This window comes from Staurois parvus, unplaced genomic scaffold, assembly GCF_062004578.1.
Source record: "Staurois parvus isolate SC_StPar_1 unplaced genomic scaffold, SC_StPar_1.0 ptg001062l, whole genome shotgun sequence".
Taxonomy (NCBI): domain Eukaryota; kingdom Metazoa; phylum Chordata; class Amphibia; order Anura; family Ranidae; genus Staurois; species Staurois parvus.
The window spans coordinates 1,856,713-1,884,395 of record NW_028318858.1 but is presented as its reverse complement, the minus strand read 5'-3'; the positions used below and the strand labels follow the sequence as shown (position 1 = coordinate 1,884,395).

The 27,683-nt window shown below is 41.0% G+C and overlaps 1 protein-coding gene across 50 annotated transcripts in view; it reads right to left on the bottom strand.

Moving 5' to 3' along the window:
- The window catches only part of RIMS2 (regulating synaptic membrane exocytosis 2), a 919,325-nt gene that overhangs the window by 372,392 nt on the left and 519,250 nt on the right, over positions 1-27,683 (bottom strand). For 30 of the 50 annotated variants that reach the window (XM_089658335.1, XM_089658295.1, XM_089658297.1 and 27 more), the window contains one exon: positions 11,091-11,299. In XM_089658335.1, the coding sequence (XP_089514461.1) occupies positions 11,091-11,299 (209 nt within the window). Of the gene's footprint in view, positions 1-11,090; positions 11,300-11,458; positions 11,524-27,683 lie in introns of all 50 variants that reach the window. The other 20 variants (XM_089658338.1, XM_089658309.1, XM_089658310.1 and 17 more) reach the window with 1 other exon arrangement.

The following is a 27,683-nucleotide window of genomic DNA, read 5'->3' as shown; positions in this document are numbered from 1 at the left end:
CCTCTGTGGGGTTCTGTGCTCATAATACTGCCTACAATGGATGACTGGTATAAGGAACCTAACGGTGGGCCTAAATACAGTTTTGTCTTTTTTTTGTTCTTTTTTCGGAAGGGTTCTAGAGCTCCTTTTAATACAGGTGCACTTTTAGGCTGTTGGGGAATTAGAGGTTCAATATGTTCCACAAAAGCTTACAGAAAGCCTAATTCTTTTCTACACAAACACTAGCAATAGGGTACATTGATGACGCTTTACACAAGGGTAAGGGTCTTTATTTTAAGCCATGCAGCACTGATCTTTAAATCATACAGAAGTCTGCAATAAAACTCAGAAAATAACTGTCTTTTTTTTTTAAACTTGCTCCTTACCCTGGTGTGTTAGCTTTGTGAATTGAACCTAATTCCAGCATTAATGAGAGTCAGTTAATTAAAGAATGTGACAGTGAACAATCTACAGCAAGGGTTTGTTTTCCCATTCACGTATGAAAACTGATTTATAACAGACAAGATATTTAATTGTGCAGCAGTATATAAAAAGCCTCTCTATATTAATCTGTGGCCAAATTGTCTATAACTGCCAAAATTCAGATGAATCTTCTTCACACCACAGAAACCAGCAAGCCTTTCAGCATTCCAGAACCTCCACCTTCCTGTAGCTATTTTTTTTACAGTTGCATTTGACCTGCAGCTGACCTCCTTCTGACCTACAGTTTACTTCATCCTGACTTGGACTTGACCTCCTTCTGATGTACAGTTGACCTCCTGCTGATCTTCTTCAGACGAGCAGTTGACCTTCTTCTGACCTACAGCTGACCTCCTTCAGACCAGCAGTTGACGTCCTTCAGGCCCACAACTGACTGAAGAAATGTAATTGTAGGTCAGAAGGCAGTCAGTTGTGGGCCTGAAGGACGTCAACTGCTGCTCTGAAGAAATGTAATTGTAGGTCAGAAGGCAGAGCAGCAGTTGACCTCCATTAGACCCACAACTGACTGCTTTCTGACCTACAATTAAATTTCTTCAGACCAACAGTTGACCTCCATTAGACCCACAACTGACTGCTTCCTGACCTACAATTAAATTTCTTCACACCAGCAGTTGACCTTCTAAGGTGCACGAAGCTGCTTCAGACTGCTTTTGCATTCCCATTGACTTGTATTAAGGGAAAAGCAGGTTCATGAACAAAGGGCCTTTCTCAAATGTCAATGTGTATATGTGAACTGAAAATTCTACTGTAGTAAAACTTTTTTTAATTTATCAAAATACCTAAAGATAACCCTAATGTGTCTACATGAGAAAAGTTAACAACTTTACAACTTTAAATTTAGAGTCATCTGCATAGACTGCCACCATCTAACGGGATACTGGGGCTTCAAAATTGGTGAGTTTCCTTGTCATGCGAATGAGTGCGACTCAAGTTGCATCTGAAATTGCACTAGCATGAACCAGGCCTACCAGTACAAAATACAAAAAGCTTGTGAAGGATTTAATGATATTTCAAGGGAATTTATTCAGAAAAGTAAAGAGAAGTCAAAGAGGAGATTATTTGCAGTAGGTTAGGTTGGAAAGCATGGTATGGATATGCTTTCACCTTATGTAAACTAAAAACATATAACTGCTTCCTGAGTGATCTGTGAAAGTAAGGTAAAGTGGTCCTATAAATGAGGTGTAACTATAGAAATGATTATATTTACTGGAGAAAATGCTGCTGCAGACTCTCTTTGATGCTGGACAATGTCTATAGGATCTTGGTTGTGTGATCTTTGGTAACGGAGATGTTTAGCCAATATGAAGTTTTATCCTCCTCTTCAGTAGAGTTCACATGGTTGGCAAGCACTGGAGGGAACCAGAAGCATCATTTTCTCCAGGAAAGGTAATTATTTTATCCCTTTTATTAATCTATCCCTGGTAAGACTGTTAACAAAGCTTTATGTAAATATGTTTGCTTCACTTTTATTTAATAACCTTTAAAATTTAAAGACTATTCTCATATACTGTATATAGTGGAAAAGAGACACAACTTCTGTCAGGTTTTTATTTTTGTCCGTAACTCCTCTTGGGAGACGTTACCTTACCTCCAATCCCTGTGGTGCCCATAGAAGAATGGCAGGCATAGTCGTGGGGACAAGAAGTCACAGACAGCAATAACACAATATAAAGAAGGGTGTGAATGGAGACTGTCTCTATGCCTACCCCCAAATTGGCTGAAACATGAACTTGGAAAAAGCGGGTGGTATGTATTTTATAGGGCACAAAAATAAACAAGAGTCAAAAATTAAAAATGCATACAAAACTTCATTTTTTCAAGCTAAAAATCCACAATAACGGCCACAGATTGTAAAGATATCTCCCACATGGCATACATGTAATTAAAAAGTGCGATATATACTAAACATGGTATATTATATTATTTGCAATCCCCCTAAAAAAGGAAAAGAAATACATTCTGAATGTATAAGAGAACATACAAGAACTTTTGCCCAAATGTCCAATGCATTTCAAGACTTGCTCTTCTTCAGGGAAAAATCAGATGGACACTGTGTTGTATTGAACATGTGAATTACACCAGATTTTTCAAGAAAAACATGGCCTGTAGATATATGTTAAAATCAAGGAAAGTCAATGCAATTCATCCAGACTGCCCAGGAGGTAGTAGGGAAAACCCAGCCAAAACATAGGTAGATTCCTTTAGGGAGCCTTCTTCTACATCACACTGGGCCTCTCCAATGGTATGGCTGGCCACCACAAACACTCCCAGGGTCAGCAGTGGCTGTTCATTTGAATGCCCCTGAAGAAAACCAAGTCTCAAAACGCATCAGCATTTGGGCAGAGGTTCCTTTGTTATACATTCATAATGTAATTCCTTTCGCTTTTCAGGGAGATTGTAAATAATACAATATACTGTGTATAGTATATATGGTACCTTTTAATTAGATGTATACCATGTGGGATATATCTTTACAATCTGTGACCATTATTGTGGATTTTTAGCTTGAAAAAAAATGAAGTTTTATATGTATTTTACATTTTTTACTCTTGTTCATTTTTGTGTTCTATAAAAGCCCCACCACCCGGTTTTTCCCAGTTCATGTTTCCACAGACAGCAATAACAACTGTTGAAACACTCTACTAAACTCTGCTTTGTTTTGGTCTGAGTCGCTATTGGAGAGATTTCCCCTCACTTCCCGTCCTAACAGGAAGTGAGGGGAAATCTCCCCCAAAAAACTGAGGTCTTAAATCTTCCCCACTCTATTCAAAATTATATTAAAGCATTTTGGCAAAAGGAGGGCTACTTGTACTTTTAAATTTCCAATAAAATTACTGAAATAGAAAAATGGATCTGTACTAATTATTTTCCAATTTTGCAAATGTAATGAAAAATTGTCATTCATTTTAAATGGTATTTTTTCATGTACTGCTGTGATGCTTTGACACCCCTGTAGTGTGTAATATGTGAAAATATGGTTTACCCATACAGTGCTATAGGCATGCTGAAAATTCTAACGGGTCAATTTGTATATGTTATAGTACAACAAGGGGTTCTCCAACTGTTTATCCAGATTTAGACAAATCACAGTCTTTCCTTATTTAATTGACTCTCAAAGGATGATTTGTAGAACCTGACAAAAGCATATGCAAATCTGTAGCTCTGATTACACAAAATATATCAGTGTTATTTATCTCTTTTAAAATGATAGGATCTGCAAAATGGGGAAAAAAGAGAAAAAAAAGAATATTAACTGACTTGATTGCGATCAAAGTGGTTTATATATAATTAAGAGTGAGGCTGTCCAAAAGGTGGGCATGATCTGGGTGGGAGTGAGTGGCCAGAAAGTGGGTGTTATCTGGGCAAGACTGCTTGGAAGTTGGTCACATAACATGATGGGGTGGGGCATGGATGGGGGTGACCATGTCCTGGGAATTAAGATGTTGTTGAGTAAGCATTCTCATAGAGATCAATCATGAAATCGCTTAAGGGTCCATTCAAACTATGGGGTGTATTTATGAAAAAAAAATCTGCATAGCAGTTTGCCCAACGAAAGTGCACATACATTTGTTTTGTGTGGATGGGGTAACAAAACAAGTGTTCATAGACTAGACTATTTCCTGTATTGGACAAATGTTTTTCAGTGATTTAAAATGAAAAAAGAAAAAACACATTTTGGCCACTAGATGGTGATAAACATGATTTCCTATGATACTTTGCACCATCTAGTGGCCAAATGCAGTATTTACCATTTTTAAATCAATGATAACATTTGCCTAGCATAAGAAATAGCCAATTAACATTAGTTTTTTTTAACTCATTTGCAAAGAACAAACGTACATGTACTTTTACTGGGTGAACTGCTATGCAAATTCTTTTTATAAACACCACATGTGTAGTATCCATACAATGTGCTATTGTGCATTAAGGCATGCTGTGCTAAAGCAGCCCATTCAATTTAAATTGGCTGGCACTGCATCTTTATGTAGCAAAAAATAGGCATGACCGTTATATGGGCACAACTCACCACGATGCACAGTGCACTTGGGGCGCCATTCTACATGTCACTGCTAAATCTAAGGCACAACTTCTCCACTCCCAGTGCTGAAACCTACCCACCACTTACTGACTCCTACAGTATGTATAGCTATTGGCAAGTGAGGCTGCCCATAAATCGATGGGCCAAATAGGAATGCATGGGGGTGAAGCTTCACAATAAGCTCGGGCACTACTCATAAGTCGGAACTTTGCTTGTCAGTGCAGCTCAGTATATGACTGTGACCGGTAGTTTTGAGAAGCTGCTCCATGTACTGTATGTGTGCCTCTAGGTGCACATATATTTATGCCTCCCAGATCACCTTTTTTAGCATTTAGATTCCTGTGTGCCAGTGTGAATGAGGCAGAGGTTTCCCAATTCATACTGTGGATTTTGCACTACTACAGGCTTCAATTTCATAATTTACTGAAAAAAGCAGTGCAGTGCTGTAATAGTAAGTAATTCAGTATTTGCAAATAAAAAAGCATATCAAGCAGCATGCCACTATCTAACCTATGCGGTATAATTGTACAATGACGTGCTGCCATCACCCACCCAACACAATGACTGCACTACTGCCAAGGTAAGTAAAATGTATGCACACTGACCATATAACAGCCTATAAATTCATTATGAGACATACAATACTGCTAGTAAGTAGAGCTGATGTCCCATGATTAGGGATACACTATATTGCCAAAAGTATTGGGACACCCCTCTAAATCATTGGATTTGGGTGTTCCAAGCAACTGGGAACAATAGCAATTCAGCCACGAAATGGTAGGCCATGTAAAATGACAGAGCGGGGTCAGTGCATGCTGAAGCACTCAGTGCGCAGGAGTCGCCAACTGTCTGCAGAGTCAATAGCTAAAGATCTACAAACTTCATGTGGCCTTCAGATCAGCACAACAGTGTGTAGAGAGCTTCATGGAATGGGTTTCCATGGCCTAGCAGCTGCATCCAAGCCTTACATGACCAAGTGTAATGCAAAGCGTCAGATGAAGTGGTGTAAAGCACGCCGCCACTGGACTCTAGAGCAGTGGAGACATGTTCTCTGAAGTGACAAATCACACTTCTCTGTCTGGCAATCCGATGGACATGTCTGGGTTTGGCAGTTGCCAGGAGAGCAGTACTGGCCTGACTGCATTGTGCCAAGTGTAAAGTTTGGTGGAGGGGGGAATATGTTTTCAGGGGTTGGGCTCGGCTCCTTAGTTTCAGTGAAGGGAATTATTAGTATATTATTATTATCAGTATTATTAGTATTAGTCAGTATACCAAGGCATTGTGGACAATTTCATGCTTCCAACTTTGTGGGAACAGTTTGGGGATGGAGGAACTTGACTAGCCCACACAGAGTCCTGGCCTCAACCCAATAGAACACCTTTGGGATGAATTGGAGCGGAGACTGCAAGCCAGACCTTCTTGTCCGACATCAGTGCCTGACCTCACAATGTGCTTCTGTAAGAATGGTCAAACATTCCCATAGACACTCCTAAACCTTGTGGACAGCCTTCCCAGAAGAGCTGAAGCTGTTATAGCTGCAAAAGGTGGGCCAACTCAATATTGAACCCTACGGACTATGACTGGGATGCCATTAAAGTTCATGTGCGTGTAAAGGCAGGCGTCCTAATACTTTTGGCAATATAGTGTATTCTAACATGCAGCAGTGCAATCATTAATATGAGTTTGGGAACAGCACTTGGGTTTCCTATGTGTTCATGTACTATGATCCTGTACTGTGATATTTAGATGAGCAAAGGGACATGCCTGTTAAAATGCTTTTACTGAAGGACTGATACATCATTTTGACATTTAGGAGTGTGTGGCAGTGCTCCAAGTAATCAAACTTTTGGTTATAGAACTATAGGCAAAACTTTTTTTTTTCATTTTGGATAGAGTAAGGGAGGGTTATAGCCCCTAAGGTTTTATTTAGTCATTTTTCCCCACTGGAGGGATTTACCTGTCTCATAGCTAAATGGGCATTGAGAGGTAATCACTGCAAATTAAAGGAATCTCCTGGGGACCCCTAAAGGTCCCCTCTATTACTTTTCTGAGGGCAACCCAAACTTTGGAAAGTTCTTTTACTTTCTCTTTAAACTATAATGGTAAACAGGACAAATAGAAAGAGCAAATCTCCCTGATGGGAGCACAGACAGCAATAAAAACTGTGAGGTGTTCTAATCCATCTCTCTTCTTCCAAAACTGAAAAAAAAGAGCTTTGCCTTTAGTTTTACTTTAACAACTTATAGGCTTCAAAATTAACTTGTGTGCATACTATGGACATTCAGGTATTTGCATAGTCTTAACAGTGTTCGCTATAATAAAGTTCTCACTTACCTCTGTAGCTGCAAACACCTTGGTGCAACTCATTCTCAAGTTTAAAGGAGAAGCAATAAAGTTGTCCAAGTTGTCCATGCTGGCTCTTGGCATTCTGATCTACCCACTTCTTGTACACTGTAAACGTAAGCCAGTCCCCAGGACAGCACCATTTTTTATGAAATGTTGGGGCGTGGCCTACAATGTGACGTCATCACACATAGTATCACGTATTGGTTTGCGGGTCCGAGGTTTGCCTGGTTGGATAGTGCTTGGCGTTTTTTTTTATATATTTTAATGGGAGTGCACCTTTCTTTAATAAAGAAGTGGATTTTAAAGTACTAAACTATGGTTTGCCACCTTTACTTTCTATTTTGGCTTATTGTAAGCACCAGCTAAGAAAAGGGATCAACACTCAGTGATCCATTTTATTCTTCATGGTCAGTACCCTCTGGTAAGAGACTTGGTGTTTTATTAATGCACATCTGGATGGGAAGTGGCATAGCTGTGTGGAGCAATGTAGGAGTTTGCAAAGAACGCATTTTAATCCTAATGGTCAATTGCTTCCAGTAAGAGGCTGGTGTTTGGTTACCTGGACACAGTTTGACCACATTTTCACTTCAAAGAGGAATATAGCACTTTTGAATAGTTTATGGACATATTGTGGTGTTATTTTAATCACATATTACCTTTATAGATGAATTGTACTTTTGCACTTTAATAGGAGAGTTTTGACTGTATTTATGGGCAACAATACTTCTCATTGCTTTATTTGCACATTTTTGCACTATATTGCACTTCATTATTTGGGATTTATTTATAATTCCCTAAGAATTGATTTTGATTGAATAGTGCGTGGCAATACTGTATCCAACGTTATCTCTATATGTAATATAATTTGTTTTTTAGTAACTAGGTTGATATGAGATAATTGAATACTTTTAATCCTATTTATGTGTTTAGCTCCACACATTTCTGTTTGGCATAAGTTAGAGGGCTAAAAGGGTAGCAAGTCACTGCTGTGAGAGGGATTAAAATGCACTGATCTGCTGAAAGTGAGAGTGCTTCTGCTGAAAAATTGAAGAGGAATTGCTCCAGGGCCTGTAGCTACAGAGGTCAGTGAGGACCTGTTTATATGTATGTTAAAAATATGTAAATAACAGAATGCAGGCCTGAGTTGAACTTTAAACAAGAAAAAAATGTACAAAACCTGCAGATTTGTATTTCTGTCTGTGACCCCATTGTGGGGATTTTCCTTTACATCTTGTCCCCATTTAAGAAAACAGGGGTTTGGATGTAATGGGGACAGGAACGCATGGTCAGCACTAAAAACACTGTCAGAAGGTATAACATTTTCCCATCCTACTAAAAATGTGTTTTTGTCTCCATTGGAGAGTTCACTTCTTTTCCTGGCAGGACATGCAAGGAAATCCCTGCCACGGGGACACAGACAGTAATACCCCAACAGAAGCTCTAACCTTTCCCTACTCTATCCCAAACGAAGTAAAATGTTCTGTCCGTGTGTACACTTTCTATGGTAAATTTACAAAACCTTTTAAAAATGTTTCTTTTAATCTAAATCATTCTAACCTAAAAGGTCTCTTTTCTCCCTCTCTCCCCTTATATTGTTTCCCTTCTTCTGATAATTTAATTTGGGAAATGTAAATGTCTCTTCCAGTGAGGTGCATTGCAACTTCCATGGTGTAGTTAGGAAGACCTAGCTAAAGTTTAACTGAAGGCAAAACTTTTTTCAGTTTTAGATAGAGTGGAGACAGAGTAGAACACTAGTCAATTGTGTATTACTGTCTGTGTCCCTATTAGCCCTGGTTCACACTGATGTGAATCGTCATGCGATGTAACCATTCAAATTGCATTACAAATCGCATTCAATGATCAGCAATGGAACCACTGTAATTAGTCACACCGATTTGAAAATTAGTTCCTGCACTACTTTTGCCAATTTCAGGTGCGACTCTCATAGACATCTGTGTATGAAGCCATACAGATGTCTATCAAGTCGTACCTAAAGTCCCAATGCCATCCGACTTTGAAATCATGTGAATTCAAGAAAAGCCACGCGATTTCTAAGTTGGGCCCAGTGTGAACCAGGGCTTACGGAGATTCACCCTCTCCATTTGTCCTGGTGACCTTTACTATCAAAAGTAAGAAAATCCAATATTTTGAGTTTTCACCAGAACAGAAGGAAAACCTTCCAATTGAGACCCTGGTGACTACAAGGGATTTCTCTCACTTTGTGGAGGGATTTCCTCTTACTTCCTGTTGTGGCTATGAGACTGGAAGTGAAGATAAATATTCCCAATGTGACACAGATGGCAAAAAACCTGACAAGGGTTTTCATCCTTTCTTACTATATTCAAAATTAATAAAAATGCTTTGTCGTCAATGTTTAAGTGTATGTGAAAGGCAAACAAGTTTATTTTTTGAATGGCAAAAGGAATGGTTGACAAGTTTTAATTTCTATCTGTGTTCAAGCTAGGGAGATTTATTTTTCCTGATAACCACTGCCACTGAGACAGAAAGTGTTGGAAATGCAAAATTACAAAGTTGTCACCCGAGCAAAAAGTTAAGGAACATTCTCAAATTATGATGTCTGCTTCTATAACACTTCTCTATGATAGGAATTTTGTTCACTTTTAGAGATATTTCCTCTCATTTCCTTTTGCATCTGCAGGACAGGACGTGAAGGAAAATTTCTCCAGAGGGACACATACAGTAATAAATAACCTGAGGTGCTCTGTGACTTTTCTACCTCCTATCTAAAACTAACAAATAAAAGCTTCCTTCACATATATTTTAAATAAAAGTAGATATTTTTAACAGTCAACTTCACCAGGAAGTGATGCTTCAATGTTGCTTGTGCACTGAATTGTTTGCTTCTGATACCTTTAAGGCCGAGACAGCTAGTATCCCCAAATAAATTGTCAAACACCATGGACGTTGCAAACTAAGGCAGCCCATAGATGACTCAATTGTGTTTCCTTCCACCATAGGTGGCACGGGGAGCCTTCCATCACAGGTGGAGCGGGGAGCCTTCCCGCCCGGCAGCAAATAAAAACATACAACAGGCTAGTTGTACCCACGTTGCTTGATGGGTCGACTTGGGAACAATCAACCTGCTCATGCAAGCATTGCAATTCGGCCGGTCCCTGCTGAATCATCTGAATTTTGACCAATGCATGGCCTGCTTTAAATGTTGAGGGCACTTTTCCACCCTTGGATGTTTGTAATGAATACCAAACAAAGGAATGGGAGGTTCCTACTATAAGAGGGTGACACCTTTGTTATGGCCAAGTGGGGAGGGGAAGATACAGGAACTCCTCTGGGGAAATCTTGCCAGAGATGGAAGAAGCCAGGAGGTGATCTTGTTCGCTGGTGCCTACCCATACCGGCAGAATAATGTTTGGGTAAGCTTCAGATTGACCGCAGTTGATGATTTATAACCTAGCACAATATAACTTGTGTAATCAAAGCTGTTCCTCTAGCTTAGCACAAGTTCATGCTCCATGCACATTTGACAAATAGAGAGCACAGTGAGAAAAACTGACACATGTCATGACTGCTGTCAAGCTAAATGCAAAATAAACAGAACAATGAATGGCACACTACAACACAAACAACACAAAAACAATGGACGACAGATGTGGACGGACATAACATGAAAGTGAAAGGGAAAAAAGAAAAACAACTTTTCTGTGCAAACAGACCCAATTTTGTTTTTTTAAAAATGATTGTTCATATTTTGTCGTGTTCTTTCATTCTTGAACCCGTTGACGTTGGGTTATATCTAACACCCGGCCAACTCAACCTCAGTTGTTATGCAATGTGGTGAATAAATAAGATATCACACTCTAGATCACACAAACAAAAATACAATACTCGGTGCCTGGCAATTTTTTTTTATTCTTGCCCTGCCAAGGGTGGCAATACAAGAATGAATTTTTTTTTTTTTTTTTTATATTTTCTTTTTTTTCTTTCAGTTTTGTTTTTCTTTTCTGCACCTTAAGAAATACTACAGTGTTAAGAAAACAGACTGGAGCTCATTCAAAGACAGCAGTTACGGGTCCCAACTGCCAAAGAGGTGGCTTGTCATTGGCCAGTGGCCCCTGACTACCCTGCAGTCTTCAAATAAACCCCATCCGCCTGGTCATTAAAAAAATGTTTTAAATTCAATGAGTGACAGAGAGCAAACGAAGACCAAATGAGCAGATCAAAATGCAGGCTTCCACAACGTCAGTACCTTGTCGCTATGGCTATGCTCCTCATTAAGGGTGGTGCTACTACACGTGTCTACCCCAGAGTCTTTAATCTGAGGCTCAGACCATTCCAAATCCTCTTCCAATGAGTGGGCTCCAAAGCACACCATTCTCTTTTGTCTTTCAGACAAGGTGTTAGAATCCGACAAAACTGCCTGCTCACTAGTTTTTCTTTTTCCCCTTTGACTGTCCCCTACAAGTGTGGGATAAAAAAAAGGATATATATATATAAATATATATATATAAATGTATATATATAAAAAGGAAAAGAAAACATGCATAGGTATAAATAAAAACAAAGGGAGGTGTAGATGGTAAAGGAAACTGGATGTTACGGCCCCGCATGTCTCACCAAAGACATTGGGGATGCCTCACTGCTGTGCCAAGAGGTGTGCTCCATCCAATACTCCATGTCACCTGTGTGGATCAGACAGAGAAGACAGTGCAGAAAGGGAGAGATGAGGATAGAAGAGACAAAGACATAACATGGCAGTTCATCATTATGGTGTATTCTCGTGGTGGGCCTCATTTATCAAAATGCCTTTAATGGATCTATACGTTTAAGTCCTATCAAATTTGTGCTGAAATTGCAGTTGTGAAATTTATATCTTTGTTGTAGGGAGCTTCATTTTCGTGGTCAATGGTCACATAGGGACTTAGGGGAATGCCATTCACTGGTCATGTGGTCTTGACCAAAAGGATGCAGGGGAATGCCGTTCACTAGTCACATTGTCCTTGTCAAAGGGATCCAAAGAATGGCACTCACTGGTCCCGTGGTCTTTACCAAAAGAACACAGAAGAATGACATTCACGGGTCAATTGGTCCTTATCAAAGGGAAGAAGAAAAATAATGTCCACTGGTCACATGGTCTTTGCCAAAGAACACATGGGAATGACATTCACTGGTCATCTGGTCTCTATCAAAAGTACGCAGGGGAATGGCATTCACTGGTCATGTTGTCTTTACCAAAGGGACACAGAAGAAAGACATTCACTGGTCATGTGGTCTTTATCAAAGAGATGCAGAAGAACAACATTCACTGGTCATGTGGTCTTTGCCAAAAGGACACAGAAGAATGACATTCAAGGGTCATGTTGTCTTTAAGGGGACACAGAAGAATGACATTCACAGGTCACGTGATCTCTGCCAAAAGGAACGCAGGGGAATGACATTCACTGGTCACGTTGTCTTTGTCAAAGGGATGTAAGAGAATTACATTTACTGGTCTCGTGGTCTCTGCCAAAAGACACAGAAGAATGACATTTACTGGTCACGTGGTCTGTACCAAAGGGATGCAGAGAATGACATTCACTGGTCCTGTGGTCTTTGCCAAAGGGATGCAGGGAATGACATTGACTGGTCCTGTGGTCTTTGCCAAAGGGATGCAGAGAATGACATTCACTGGTCACGTGGTCTCTTCCAAAGGCACTCATGTGAATGACATTCAGTCGACAGCAGCCAATTAGCAGCTCTGACTTAAGAGCCCATTCACAATGTGGTATATTCTGCATTTATGTGTGTGGTAAGACAACCCATTTAAGCTTAATAGGCTGCCAACGCATCAATACAAATATTTTAAACAGGCATGCGCAATTTTAATTTTAACAATGCTCATTGTAACGTACAACTGTTTGTGCTTGGCTGTGTGCTGAAACACATGTGCATTGGAGTGCGCTCTCTAGATGTGTTGAGGTCCCATTACACTGCAATGCACTGCGCCTAGCTTTGTGTGCTGCAGTATTGTATGGTGAACTGGACGTTCTGCCATGTATTAATGTCACATACTGGTGTGAATGGGCCCTAAAGGTAACCTTTGTGCACTGCAGTATTGTATGGTGAACTGGGCGTTCTACCATGTATTAATGTCACATACTGGTGTGAATGGGCCCTAAAGTTAACCTTTATGCACTGCAGTATTGTATGGTGAACTGGGTGTTCTACCATGTATTAATGGCACACACTGGTGTGAATGGGCCATAAAGGTAACCTTTGTGCACTGCAGTATTGTATGGTGAACTGGGTGTTCTACCATGTATTAATGTCACATACTGGTGTGAATGGGCCATAAAGGTAACCTTTGTGCACTGCAGTATTGTATGGTGAACTGGACGTTCTACCATGTATTAATGTCACATACTGGTGTGAATGGGCCATAAAGGTAACCTTTGTGCACTGCAGTATTGTATGGTGAACTGGTGTTCTACCATGTATTAATGGCACACACTGGTGTGAATGGGCCCTAAAGGTAACCTTTGTGCACTGCAGTATTGTATGGTGAACTGGACGTTCTGCCATGTATTAATGGCACACACTGGTGTGAAAGGTAACCTTTCCTAACAGAAACATGGTGGCTGCCATGGCTACTTCCCAGTGACTTAAACCTGATTGATGAACTTAGAGTCAGGTCACTGGCCTAACAGCTAGCATTTTCAGAAGAGCAATGGCAGTCCACGTGTGTCCTAACTCTGATCCTCCCCATCTGCAGAGACCACATGACAAATGCCAGAGGAAGTCTTTTTCCGTTTCCACAGTCATTTAAAGATTTAATGGAATCTTGTTAAGACTAATGTCGGCTGGTCTTAAAAGTATAGGTCTACTTCAATATCAAATATCCCTACTGCCCCACCACAATAATCACATCCAAAGCTTGATCCTTGATCTGCATTTAACAGCACATGTTTGAATTTGAAGGATTGCTGTGGGGCAATACAGACAGTTCTTATAAAAAAACATTTTGATAAATGAGACAGGGTGACCCTTGTTAACAACCAGTAAAGCAAAGAGAAGAAAAAAAACCTAGTGGTGTCCACAGCAACCAGTTATAGTTCTCATTCCTTCACCTTAACTGGGAAAATAAAACCTGAAATGTGATTTGTTGTTAAGAAAAAAAGTTCTAGCTATCTTTGTTTCAAGTTTTAGAAATGAGACTTTCTTTGTTGCCCATGGCAGCCAATCAGATCCCAGATGGGCCTTATTTACCAACTTATATTAGAGAAGAATTTCTCAGACATTGGGGACCAAGCATTTATACTGCCTCCACCAAAAGATTTGAAGCTGCAAAAATTGACTATTGAAATATGAAGGCTTGACTATGATTGGTGCTTGTGATGTTTAAAAGATATTTGTTATTAGACCCCCATGGACTTTGGGCATTTAGCCCCACTACATGAGGTTTTGGCATTTAGGTGCAGGCAGAAGGCACAGGTGCACCATCCAGCCCCACTGGCGGCAGTCTATAAAACTATGAGAGGCTGAAGACTGTTGCAACTGGACGGGTCACTGAACAGTTCTAATGTTTGGGGCAGTATGTGCCCAGGGGTGAATGCCTGGAATGCAAGAAATCTGAAGCCCTGGGTGCATAATACGTAAACATTAATAGAATTCGCTGCACCATCACAGATTTCAGCCTCTTATAGACTTTTACAGGCTGCAGGCAGTGGGGCTGGACAGTGCACCTGTGCCTTCCACCTCACCTAAAAGCTGGAGCCTGATGCACCACGGCTACATACCCATCATGCATGGGCCCTTACTGTCCAAGACTGGTTTTGTGGAATAGAAGGTAAACAGCTGGTTCCTAGAGCAAATCCAGCCTTTGTGCACATACCTTGCTATGAGGCCCATGTGTCTTGCCAGTCAATACGCAAATTTGAACCTGATTGGTTGCGACGTAACAATGGCCACTGTCTGAAGCCATTCTTTCCGCAGTTTGATAAATAATGCCGACTAGGCCACATGTATGAAAAGTATCATAAGGCCTCATGCACACTGGATGTTTCTCTATCTCTCCTAGATGTCTTTCCTCCTGGCAGAGGCATTTTGTCTTAAAAAACATTTGATTTGATGATTGTAAACGTGTGCTTAGCCACATCAAGCACTTGGGCAGTAATTCATTTCACTGTCCAAAATAATCATTTATTCTGGCCAGTGGAATGAATTAACGCCCAACGCTATACACGCCAAACGTTAATGTACCTTCAAACGCATTTATACATGTCAAGCGTTTTTTCTGCCAAAATACCACTGCTCCTGGACACACTGGGGTTTATTTACTAAACCCGGAGAGTGCAAAGTCAGGCTCACTTTTGCATAGAAACCAATCAGCTTCTAACCTGAGCTTGTTCAATGAAGCTTTGGCAATGAAACCTGGAAGCTGATTGGTTTCTATGCAGAAGTGAGCCTGACTTTGCACGCTCAAGGTTTAGTAAATAAACCCCACTGGCCATGTTTTTTTTCCCCTGCCTCTAAAAGCCTATGTATGCATGGACACATAAACTAACTTGCAGGGGTGTTTAAAGGCAGGAAAAAAAACGCCAGACGCCCCTAGGAGCAGCAGAAAAAACATCCAGTGTGCACAAGGCCTTAAAAAAGAGGGTCCTGTTACCCACAGCAACTAGTCTGGTCCTACACGTTTTTTCAACTGTAAGTTAGAAAAGTAAAATCTGGTTGCTATGAACAACAAAGACACTCTTTCGTCAAAAGACATTTTATGAAACATTTGGTTAAACGAATACGAACACCTGACCTGGCTGGTTGCGATGAACAACAAATACATTTGCTTTCTCTAAAATGTCTTTAGAGTTAAAAATGAGCTTGTTAGCCAAAATACACTCTTAGCAATATCTATACACCTCCATAGTTATACAAAAATGCATACATACATACAATAACATAGTAAACAACAACAAAAAGTGTTAATGTTCAGTTAATAAGACATTTGCAGATGGTAAAAAGAACAATTTAATTAATACAACAAACATCATACAGTTCTCTTTGACTGCTGCAAGCCATTAAATGGTGACATCTGATTGGCTCGTAAAGGTTTACTACACTTTGCACACCGTTGGTTTGGTTTGCACTGCCTCATTAAATGGTGTTATTTCAGAAAGATCAGACCAGCATATACGGAACAGAAGTAGAATACACAATTCTAAATATATTCTGGCTGCACCAGTAAACTGTAAAATCCCTTCACTTGTGTGGCTGTTTTGGGTGGAGTCTGATGCTATTAGACCTGATCTCTAGGCAGATATAAAAGACGCAAATTAAAGTGGTATTAAGCCCAAAAGCAAACATTTATTATGTTGCAGCTTACAATTTCTTAGATGTGATGTCTACATTACATTTATTTTTTAGGCTTTCTTTCTTCTTTATTTCATCTGGTGATCCATTCAGTAAGGCTGGCCATACACTACACAATTTTCTGTCCAATTTCTGCCCAATTTCCTTAGATTTACCTTCAACTATATAGTCCAAGAGCCTGCCTAATTGGATACAATTGAAAGTGTTGTTAGGTTTGACCTCATATTATATGGTTTTTGGCAAATCTAAACCAAAAATCTCAAGAAAATTGTATAATGTATGGCCAGCCTAAGTCTGTTGTTTTTCAAAAGAACACGCTCTCCAGCAGAATGTATCAGTTACAGACATGAGACAAATCATTTAAAACTGACAGGGGCGTTTACAACGATCAGCTTTTATTTATGTAAAACCCTTATCTCAAAAGGAAAAAAATGTTTGCGGTAACTGCTTATGAAGTGTGAGCTGGAGTTTGGCTTCAATTTGTTAGTGTATCAAAATCTGCTAGTACATCAAACACTCCCCTCCCCCCAGACTGACAATGCTGTTGTCCAATGGTCCCCCTGTGCTCCTTCATCCAGAGTGGGGCCAGTCCAATACAGGAGGTAGCACACCTAGATCACCAGGTGAAAACAGAGGGAAGAAAACCTAAAAAAGAAAACTGATGCAGCCACCACATCTAATGATTGGTAAGCTGAAATATATTACATTTTTGGCTTTGAGTTTATTACTACTTTAATGCAATTCAGCATTCATGAATACATAAAGACATTTTTTTTTAATTCAATTAGTGTGTTATCATTTAATCTGATACCAGCCTTTTGTAGTACATGAGCACTCAGACTGGGAGAAGGAGCCAATCCGGTGTGCTGTATGCAATTGTGCCGACATCCACCTGCTGAGATTTACCAATAGCTATGCTGTGCAAGGGCCTAAATGACTGGATATAAATGAAATGGCTGGGCTAGGTAGGCCCACACTATATAGAAACTGAAATATTTTTAAAAGAGATAGTGAAGATATTGTAACATGGTTGGTCAGCTTTACAATTAGTGGTAAAGCTGAACTCCATGCAAACAGCTAAATACACAGATGAGATGCATATAAAGGAGCTGTTTAACCTGCTAAAGGGTTTGTATTTCTGTCCATCCAGTCCTGAGATTTATACAGCCCTGTTGGGTAGATTTTGAGCATAAATGAAGGCAAAAATTCAATTAGAACACCTGTCAGGTTTAATTGCTGCTTGTCCCCATTAGGTAGGTTCAGCCTCTCTATCTGTCCTGGTAACTGATATCAATGAAAGTGAACACATTCTCAGATTATAAGTAATCACAAAAACTAAAATAGAGGGAAAATTTTCCAATGGTGACATTAGTTCTGCTGAGCTTGGTGACTACCAGGGATTTCTCCCAATTTAGGAGGATTTCCTCCTGTGGTCGCTAATAGACAGGAAGTGAAGGGAAATGCAGAGGGAAAAAACATGACAGGGGTTATAACCCTCCTGTACTCTGTCCAAAATGGAAAAAAAATGTCTTCTACAGGAGGTCCTGTTCACATTATCATATAGCGGGAACTAGTGTTCCTGTTATGCGATTCTGACACCATGATTTTCACACGATTCCGCACGCCGCATAGGGCAGCCCATTCCCTTGTGCATTTGTCACAGAGCTCCTGCTCTTTTTAGGGTGACAAGCTTCACACATTTTTTAAAGGCGTAGTGTGCCCCAACTGCCGCGGATCTTGTCATGTGACAATCGTGGCAGAATCACATTGTCTTTGGGATGCCATTGAAGGATAATGACACCCAACCATGCACCGCACATTGTGCTGCGATTGCCAGGCAATTTGAAATCACAGGCAGAAACGTAGTTATTTTGCCCGTGATTCCAAATCAAGAAATGTGAATGGAGCCTGAAAGTTTAGGAATACAATACCTCAACATACTGACTGGACAGTGCAGAAGAAGTAGTAGACAGATGATCTAGTCATCTGTACGCTCACTCTGCTCTCTCCTCCTATCAGCATGTTCTTTGTTCGCACATTTGCATGACCTGCACACCTGATTGGTTTCCAATCCTGCCCTTCCCTTTGCCAGTCTAAGTGCTGCTGTACAGGGGACTACGGGAGGCTGTTACAAAGACTAATTCAGGTTCCTATAATAACTTAATTTACAAAAATAAATGTGATAAACATTATTCTTTAATGCAAATCTGAATTCATTTCTTCTATATTTTCCTGGAGTTAAACCAAGCCCAAACATGAAACATATCACAACATCAAATACCTGCAAAACGCAAATTCTAACCCTAATCTGTGCCGGCATGTAGCAGCATCCAAGTCTTGACCGATCTGCTTACACTGGCCCTGCCTAGACCCCGGCACATCAGCTGTCACTATACTGCAGCTCTACACCATGAACCTGCCCGTCCGAAAATATCTTTCTGCCGCCTGGTCTGCTCCAGCAGATGTTTCTGCCCTATGGACTGTTGCTGAACAACTGCATGGAAATCATTTGCATGGTTCAACAATCTGTCTGTGTGTTTAGGTGCCAAATAACTGAACCAAGCGTCTCTCCACCTTCAACGCATAACATTATAAAAAGTCTGAAACCTATTTATGATGCTGGAATTCCTAAGGGATGAATGATCGCTTACTGCAGCCTAATCATTTTGTTAATAATTTCACATAATTAATGCTTCTCTCTCACGGTATATGTTTAATTTCCCAGCATAGTCAGCAGATGAACAACTCTTCCTCCTGGGAGAGATGTCTAATACACACTGAACATGTTACAGTTTAAAGGCCTTGTACTCTCTACATGAAAGTGTTTAGCAAAGCAACAATGTAGGCATCGGTTACAGAAGAGTTTTTTTTATTAATAAACACATATACGTGCTTGGCGGTGGAGTTAAACAGGAGATACAGATACGATAGTCGAGAATGGACTGCTTCGCGGTACATTACCCTTCGGTGTCGGGAGCCTGGTGCAGGTTTCTCGCCGTAGGGCTTTCCGCTGCGAAAGGAGTCAACATAACAAAGATCTCCCTAGGCTTCTTTATCCTCTCTCTGTAAAACATACCCTAACGCTTAACCCATCACCTACCTGAATCCTAACACATCTCCTACCTGGAGCCTAACACTTAACCCATCTTCTACTTCAAGCCTAACACTTAACCCATCTTCTACATGAACCCTAACAACCCATCACCTTCCTGAATCCTAACACATCTCCTACCTGAAGCCTAATACTTAACCCATCTTCTACTTCAAGCCTAACACTTAACCCATCTTCTACATGAACCCTAACAACCCATCACCTACCTGAATCCTAACACATCTCCTACCTGAAGCCTAACACTTAACCCATCTTCTACTTCAAGCCTTAACACTTAACCCATCTTCTACATGAACCCTAACAACCCATCACCTACCTGAATCCTAACACATCTCCTACCTGGAGCCTAACACTTAACCCATCTTTTACTTCAAGCCTAACACTTAACCCATCTTCTACATGAACCCTAACAATTAACCCATCACCTACCTGAATCCTAACACATCTCCTACCTGAAGCCTAACACTTAACCCATCTTCAACAACGTGAACACTAACAATTAACCCATCACCTACCTGAACCCTAACACATCTCCTACCTGAAGCCTAACACTTAGCCCATCTTCTACTTCAAGCCTAACACTTAACCCAGCTTGTACGTGAACCTTAACAATTAACCCATCACCTACCTGAACCCTAACACTTAACCCATATTTTACCTGAACCCTAACACTTAATCCATCACCTACCTGAACCCTAACACATAACACATCTCCTACCTGAAGCCTAACATTCAACCCATCTCCTGTCTGAACCCTAACACTTCACCCAACTTCTACTTGAACCCTAACACTTAACCCATCTTTTACCTGAATCCTAAAACTTAACCCATCTCCTACCTGAACCCTAACACTTAACCCAATGCCTACCTTGTCCCCAGAATTTAACCCATCTCCTACCTTGACCCCAGAATTTAACCCATCTTCTACCTGGACAAAAACACCTAACCCATCTCCTACCTGAACCCTAATACTTAACCCATATCCTACCTCAACCCTAACATTTAACCCATCTCCTACCTGGACAACAGTACTTAACTCATCTCCAACCTGACCCCTAACATTTAACCCATCTTCTACCTAACCCCAATACTTAACCCATCTCTTACCTGAACCCTGACAATTAAGCCATCTCCTAAATGAACTCTAACATTTAACCTATCCCCTACTTAGATAATAACACCAAACCCATCTCCTACCTGAACGCTAACATTTAACCCATCTCCTACCTGGACCCTAATACTTAACCCATCTCCTAGCTCGGCCCTAACACTTAGTCTATCCAATGGGGCCTTAGAGTTATACATGTTATCTGTGAGCCCGCTTCCTTTTATGGTTTCTATATCTTCCACCTGAACTCTACTACTTAACGCATCTCCTACTGCAACCCTAACACCTAACCCATCTCCTACTGCAACCCTAACACCTAACCCATCTCCTACTGAAACCCTAATACCTAACCCATCACCTACAGCAACCCTAACACTTAACTCATCTCCTATCTCAACTTCAACACCTAACCCATCGCCTACTTAAACCCCAACACTGGTCACAGGTCATTTCCTAAATAGATCTTAACACTTACCTCAACCCTAACACTTATACCATCTGCTACCTGAATCCTAATGCCTAACCCATTTCCTACTTGAACCCTAACACTTAACCCATCTCCTACCTGAACCCTAACACTTAACCCAATCCGCAAAATGATCTATTGACTCCTAACCTCAACTTTAAGGAAGCCACACATAAGTAGCCAGAGGAGGTAAAAACATATCTATGTACCTAAAATGTTAAAAGAAATAAAATGTAATATATTGCAGATTACCAGTCCTTATATCTGGAGGCAGCATTAGTATTTTGTTCATGTTTTTCTTTTATTTTCAGCTAGTGATTTTGCCACCTCCTCTAATACTTGCTCACTACGCTGTATCTATGGAGGAGCAGCATTGTCCCTTATGCTGCTCTCTTAGTATGAACTACAACCCACCCTTCCATTCTCTTCATCTCCATTACAAAGAGTTGCTTTGTAGTTCACAGAAGAAAGCTTATAATAGTGTTTGAGATCTCAGTTCGGTTCACAGTAAATTATAAGGGTATAAGAAATAGGACTTACTGTATTTATTAACACTGGACACTTAGGTGTATTTATAAAAACAAATTGCATAGCAATTCACCCAGTGAAAGTGCAGGTACATTCGTTTTCCGCGAATAGGGCACAAAAATGAATTTGTTAGGCTGTGTCCTGTGCCGATCAAAAAATCGTATTAATTCAAACAGAAAAATACTGCATTTGGCATCTAGATGGTGCAGAGCAGCTTACAAAATTTCTATGATACTTGCCGCCATCTCTTGGCCAAATATGTACTCAATTAAAACACAAATCCGACCAGCACAGGAAATAGACTAATAACAATTGTTTTGTTTTGTTTTTTTTTCATTTTGGCTCCATTCACACCAAACAAATATACATGCATTTGATTGTAATTTTTATATAAATACAACTTTTATTAAAAAGGCGCAACAATAATTTAAAACTTTTTTTAACACAAAGCAACCAATTTAAAGCAGTAAGTACAATAAAGCAAGTGACTGCTGGAATGTTACAGGAGAAAGTCAGGGGGATTCTGAGAAAAAAAAACAATACCCTGGTCACCATGTGAAGCGAGTTCCCAGAAATTAGTATGTAGTACGTCAATCTGATACAACGCATAACAATTTCTGACAGCACAGCACGTAATGCGATCTTTATTTAATTAGGCAAAGTGCATTGTGATAGTGCTTTAACCTTCAGCAGCCAATTAGAAATCATGGTTCATTGTTCTAACTGCTCTGACCTGAGCAAAGGTGAAATCTGATTGGTTGTGGTGGATTTCTGAACATTTTTTTTCTCTTTACACTACCTTAATAAATACGCCTGTCAGTGTTTTATGTGTTCTTCAGCCCACGTGACTAATTATATTATCTTAAATCATATTATATGACATTGTGTTATGTTATAATATGTCATTTTATCATATTATATATTATGGACTCATTGTACTGGCGATCCCTTTAAAAAAAGAATTGCTAGTGAACACAAAACGTTTTTTTTTTTAATAAACACAATACTAGTCAAATAGCAAATTATTATCTTTGCAACCAGTTTTTGGTTCTATCTATCCGAATATACACTATATTCAAGATGGATTCATTCTAAAACTCCCATTTTCTAACAGCAGCAATATATTCTCCTGTGAGTCAGTTCTACTTCTTGATATGGAGAGAACTGCAGATAGAAGATTACGATGTGTTCATCATCCCAGCTCCATCCCATCTCTCCCAATTCAGCAGAATGGATCAGCAGTCTCAATGTCAGCCCTATCTGATATTTCTCCTGGTATTTAGGACAAAATGAGAACTTCATATTTTCAATCATGTTGTAGTTTCCTAAGGACCGCATGTAATTACACTCAACACAGATTAAAAATGCTTTAAGGGCCCATTTAGACTTCTGCATCATGGTAACATGTGTTAAGGTGTCATTTATTTGAAATGGCATCCCAAAATACTCATGGCAACACACCTGTACTGCAGTGCTCTACAGTGCATAACGCATTATAGTGCAACGCATTAGAAAAATAGGTCACATCTGAATTTTTGACACATTTTAGGTACATTGGGAGCCCATTATTCTCAATGGGCTGACTTACAGCAATGAATGCTAACATGTGACATGAGTGTTAAAGGCATGTGCATTAACACACCACACAAATGTAAATGAGCCCTCTGTGCATGGCTAAAGATGAACCTGCCTGGCCTGAAGTGTATGCGACATGCTTCCAGAGTATATGTGTTAACCCATCAGTGATGAATATTCAGTGTGTGTGCCCCAACCCTTAGTGACTGGTCCCCAGAATAGAAGCATTAACCCCTTAGGAGCCAGCCCTAGCTCAGGTGCATATGTGATAATGCCCAGCCCTTGGCCCATGATTGTTATTTCCTTAGTGCTCAGTCCCTAGGCATGTGTGTTAATGTCTCCTAGCTCACGTAGGTTAACCCCTCAGCATTCAGTACACAACATACCCATTATTCTGTTTATGTGCAGAGAACACAATGGCTCCGCGGGAGGGATTCCCCCATCAACACTGACTGTTGATGAAGGAACCAAGAGATTTTCTTTCCTGCAACCAAAAAAAACGCTACATCTATGGCCAGCTTAACACAGTCTTCCTGTTTCAGAATCCTGCCCACCACCTTCACAGTCCGCAGTGATACTGTCATGATCCTTGCCACCTCTACTGTCAAAGAATTCACTTTTAGTGGGCCTCTTCCCTGGACACTGATTTTAACCTCCATTCCTCCTTTGTTAAGCCCTACACACGTTGATCATTGTCATACACTGCATATACTGCCCGATGACATACCCTCCACATACTGCCCGATGTCATGCCAGCCACATACTGCCGGATGACATACCCTCCACATACTGCCCACTGACATACCCTCCAACAGGGCCGGACTGACCATTTGAGCTCTCGGGCACTGCCCGAGGGCTCGGGGTCAGTAGGGGGCCCCATGAGATGCCCCTGGTACCTTTCATTGGCATTTTCAAAGGTTTTTGGGTGTGGGCGAGGACGCAGGGGCTCCATGATCCCCTATTGCCCGGGGGCCCCCTGAGTTGTCAGTCCACCCCTGCCCTCCACATACTGCCTGATGACATATCTGCCACATACTACCCGATGACATACCTGCCACATACTGTCCGATAACATACCCTCCACATACTGGCGGATGACATACCCCCTACATACTGCCCGATTACATACTCTCCACATACTGTCCAATGACATACCTTCCACATACTGCCTGATGATATACCCTCCACATACTGCCTGATGACATACCTTCCACATACTGCCTGAAGACATACTCTCCACATACTGCCCCATGACATACCCTCTACATACTGCCCGATGACATACCTTCCACATACTGCCTGATGATATACTCTCCACATACTGCCCCATGACATACCCTCTACATACTGCCCGATGACATACCTTCCACATACTGCCTGATGATATACCCTCCACATACTGCCCAATGACATACCCTCCACATACTGCAAACTGTCATACCCTTCACATATTGCACACTGTCATACCCTCCACATACTGATCACTGTCATACCCTCCACATACTGATCACTGTCATACCTTCCACATACTGATCACTGTCATACCCTCCACATACTGATCACTGTCATACCCTCCACATACTGCTCGTGGACATACCCTCCAAATATTGCCTGCTATCATACCCTCCACATACTGCCTGCTGTCCTACCCTCCACATACTTCCTGCTATCATACTCTCCACATACTGTCTGCTGTCATACCCTCCACATATTGCACACTGTCATACCCTCCACATATTGCACACCGTCATACCCTCCACATACTGCCCACTGTCATTCCCTCCACATACAGTTAGGTCCACATATATTTGGACACAGGCACAATTTTAGTTTTGTTTTCAGGTATTTACCAAAACATATTCCAGCCATAGTTATATAATGGATATGGGCTGAAAGTGCACACTCTCAGGTTTAATTTGAGGGTATGTACATACAAATTGGAGGAAGGGTTTAGGAATTACACCTCTTAGGAGTAGCTATCCCCCCAATTGAATCAAAAGCGGTTTCATGGCCAGGTGTGCGCTACTCCATTATTAATTCATCAATTAAGCAGGTAAAAGGTCAGGAGTTGATTCTAAGTGTGGTATTTGCATTTGGAATCTTTTGCTGTGAACCTACATCATGCGTTCAAAGGAACTGTCCATGCAAGTGAAACAGGCCATTGTAAGGCTTCAAAAACAAAACAAACCCATCAGAGAGATAGCAGCAACATTAGGAGTGGCAAAATCAACAGTTTGGTACATTCTGAGGAGCACTGGTGAGCTCAGCAACATAAAAAGACTTGGACGTGCACGGAAGACAACAGTGGTGGATGATCGCTGGATCCTCTCTATGGTAAAGAAAAACCCATTCACAACATTCGGACAAGTGAAGGACACTCTCCAGGAGGTGGGCGTATCATTGTCAAAGTCTACAATCAAGAGAAGACTTCACGAGAGCAAATACAGAGGGTTCACCACAAGGTGCAAACCATTCATAAGCCTGAAGAATAGAAAAAACAGATTAGACTTTGTCAAAAAACATCTAAAAAAGCCAGACCAGTTCTGGAAAAGCATTCTTTGGATGGATGAAACTAATATTAATCTGTACCAGAATGACGGAAAGAAAAAAGTGTGGAGAGGGCTTGGAACAGCTCATGATCCAAAGCACACAGCGTCATCTGTAAAACATGGTGGAGGCAGTGTAATGGCATGGGCATGCATGGCTTCCAGTGGCACTAAGTCATTGGTGTTTACTGATGATATGACAGAAGCAGCCAGATGAATTCTGCAGTGTTTAGAGATATACTGTCAGCCCAGATTCAGCCAAAGGCAGCAAAGTTGATTGGACGACGCTTCACAGTACAGATGGACAATGATCCAAAACACACTGCAAAAGCAACCCAGGAGCCTTTGAAAGAAAAAATGTGGAATATTCTGCAATGGGCGAGTCAATCATCTGACCTCGACCCAATTGAGCATGTATTTCACTTGCTGGAGACAAAACTAAAGGCAGAAAGACCCACAAACAAAGAACAACTGAAGACAGCTGCAGTTAGAGCCGAGCAAAGCATCAGAAAGGAGGAAACCCAGTCTTTGGTAATGTCCATGGGTTCCAGACTTCAGGCAGTCATTGCCAGTAAAGAATTCTCAACAAAATATTAAAAATGAACATTTTATTTATGATTATATTCATTTCTCCAATTACATTTGAGCCCCTGAAAATAAAGGGACTGTGTATAAAAATGGTTGCAGTTTTTACATTTTGTACTTGATATTTATGTTCATCCCCTTGAATTAAAGCTGAAAGTCTGCACTTCAAATTCATTTGGATTGTTTCATTTTAAATTATTCTGGTGGCATAGAGAGCCAAAAGTATAAAAATTGTGTCCGTGTCCAAATACATATGGACCTAACTGTATTGCACGCTGACATACCCCCCACATACAGGCTGCTGTCTTACCCTCCACATATTACACGCTGTCATACCCTTCACATAGTACATGCTATCATACCCTCCACATATTGCATGCTGACATACCCTCCACATATTGCATGATGACATACCCTCCACATATTACACGCTGTCATACCCTCCACATATTACATGCTGTCATACCCTCCACATATTGCACGCTGTCATACCCTCCAAGTACTGCCTGCTGTCATACCCTCCACATATTGCACGCTGTCATACCCTCCACATACTGCCTGCTGTCATACCCTTCACATATTGCACGATCACATACCCTCCACATATTACATGCTGTCATACCCTTCACATAGTACATGCTATCATACCCTCCACATATTGCATGCTGACATACCCTCCAGATATTGCATGATGACATACCCTCCACATATTACATGCTGTCATACCCTCCACATATTACATGCTGTCATACCCGCCACATATTGCACACTGTCATACCCTCCAAGTACTGCCTGCTGTCATACCCTCCACATATTACATGCTGTCATACCCGCCACATATTGCACACTGTCATACCCTCCAAGTACTGCCTGCTGTCATACCCTCCACATATTGCACGCTGTCATACTCTCCACATACTGCCTGCTGTCATACCCTTCACATATTGCATGCGGTCATACCCTCCACATACTGCCGGCTGTCATACTCTCCACATATTGCACGCTGACATACCCTCCACATACAGCCTGCTGCCATACCCTCCACATATTGCACACTGTCATACCCTCCATATATTGCACACTGTCATACCCTCCACATATTACACACTGACATACCCTACACACACAGGCTGCTGTCATACCCTCCACATACTACACGCTCTCATACGCTCCACATACTGCACACTGACATACCCTCCACATACAGGCTGCTGTCATACTCTCTACATACAGCCTGCTGTCATAATGTCCGCATACAGCCTGCTGTCATACCATCCACATACAGCCTGCTGTCATACTCTCCACATACAGCCTGCTGTCATACTCTCCACATACAGTCTGCTGTCATACTCTCCACATACAGCCTGCTGTCATACTCTCCACATACAGCCTGCTGTCATACTCTCCACATACGGCCTGCTCTCATACCATCCACATACAGCCTGCTGTCATACTCTCCACATACAGCCTGCTGTCATACTCTCCACATACAGCCTGCTGTCATACTCTCCACATACAGCCTGCTGTCATACTCTCCACATACAGACTGCTGTCATACCCTCCACATACAGACTGCT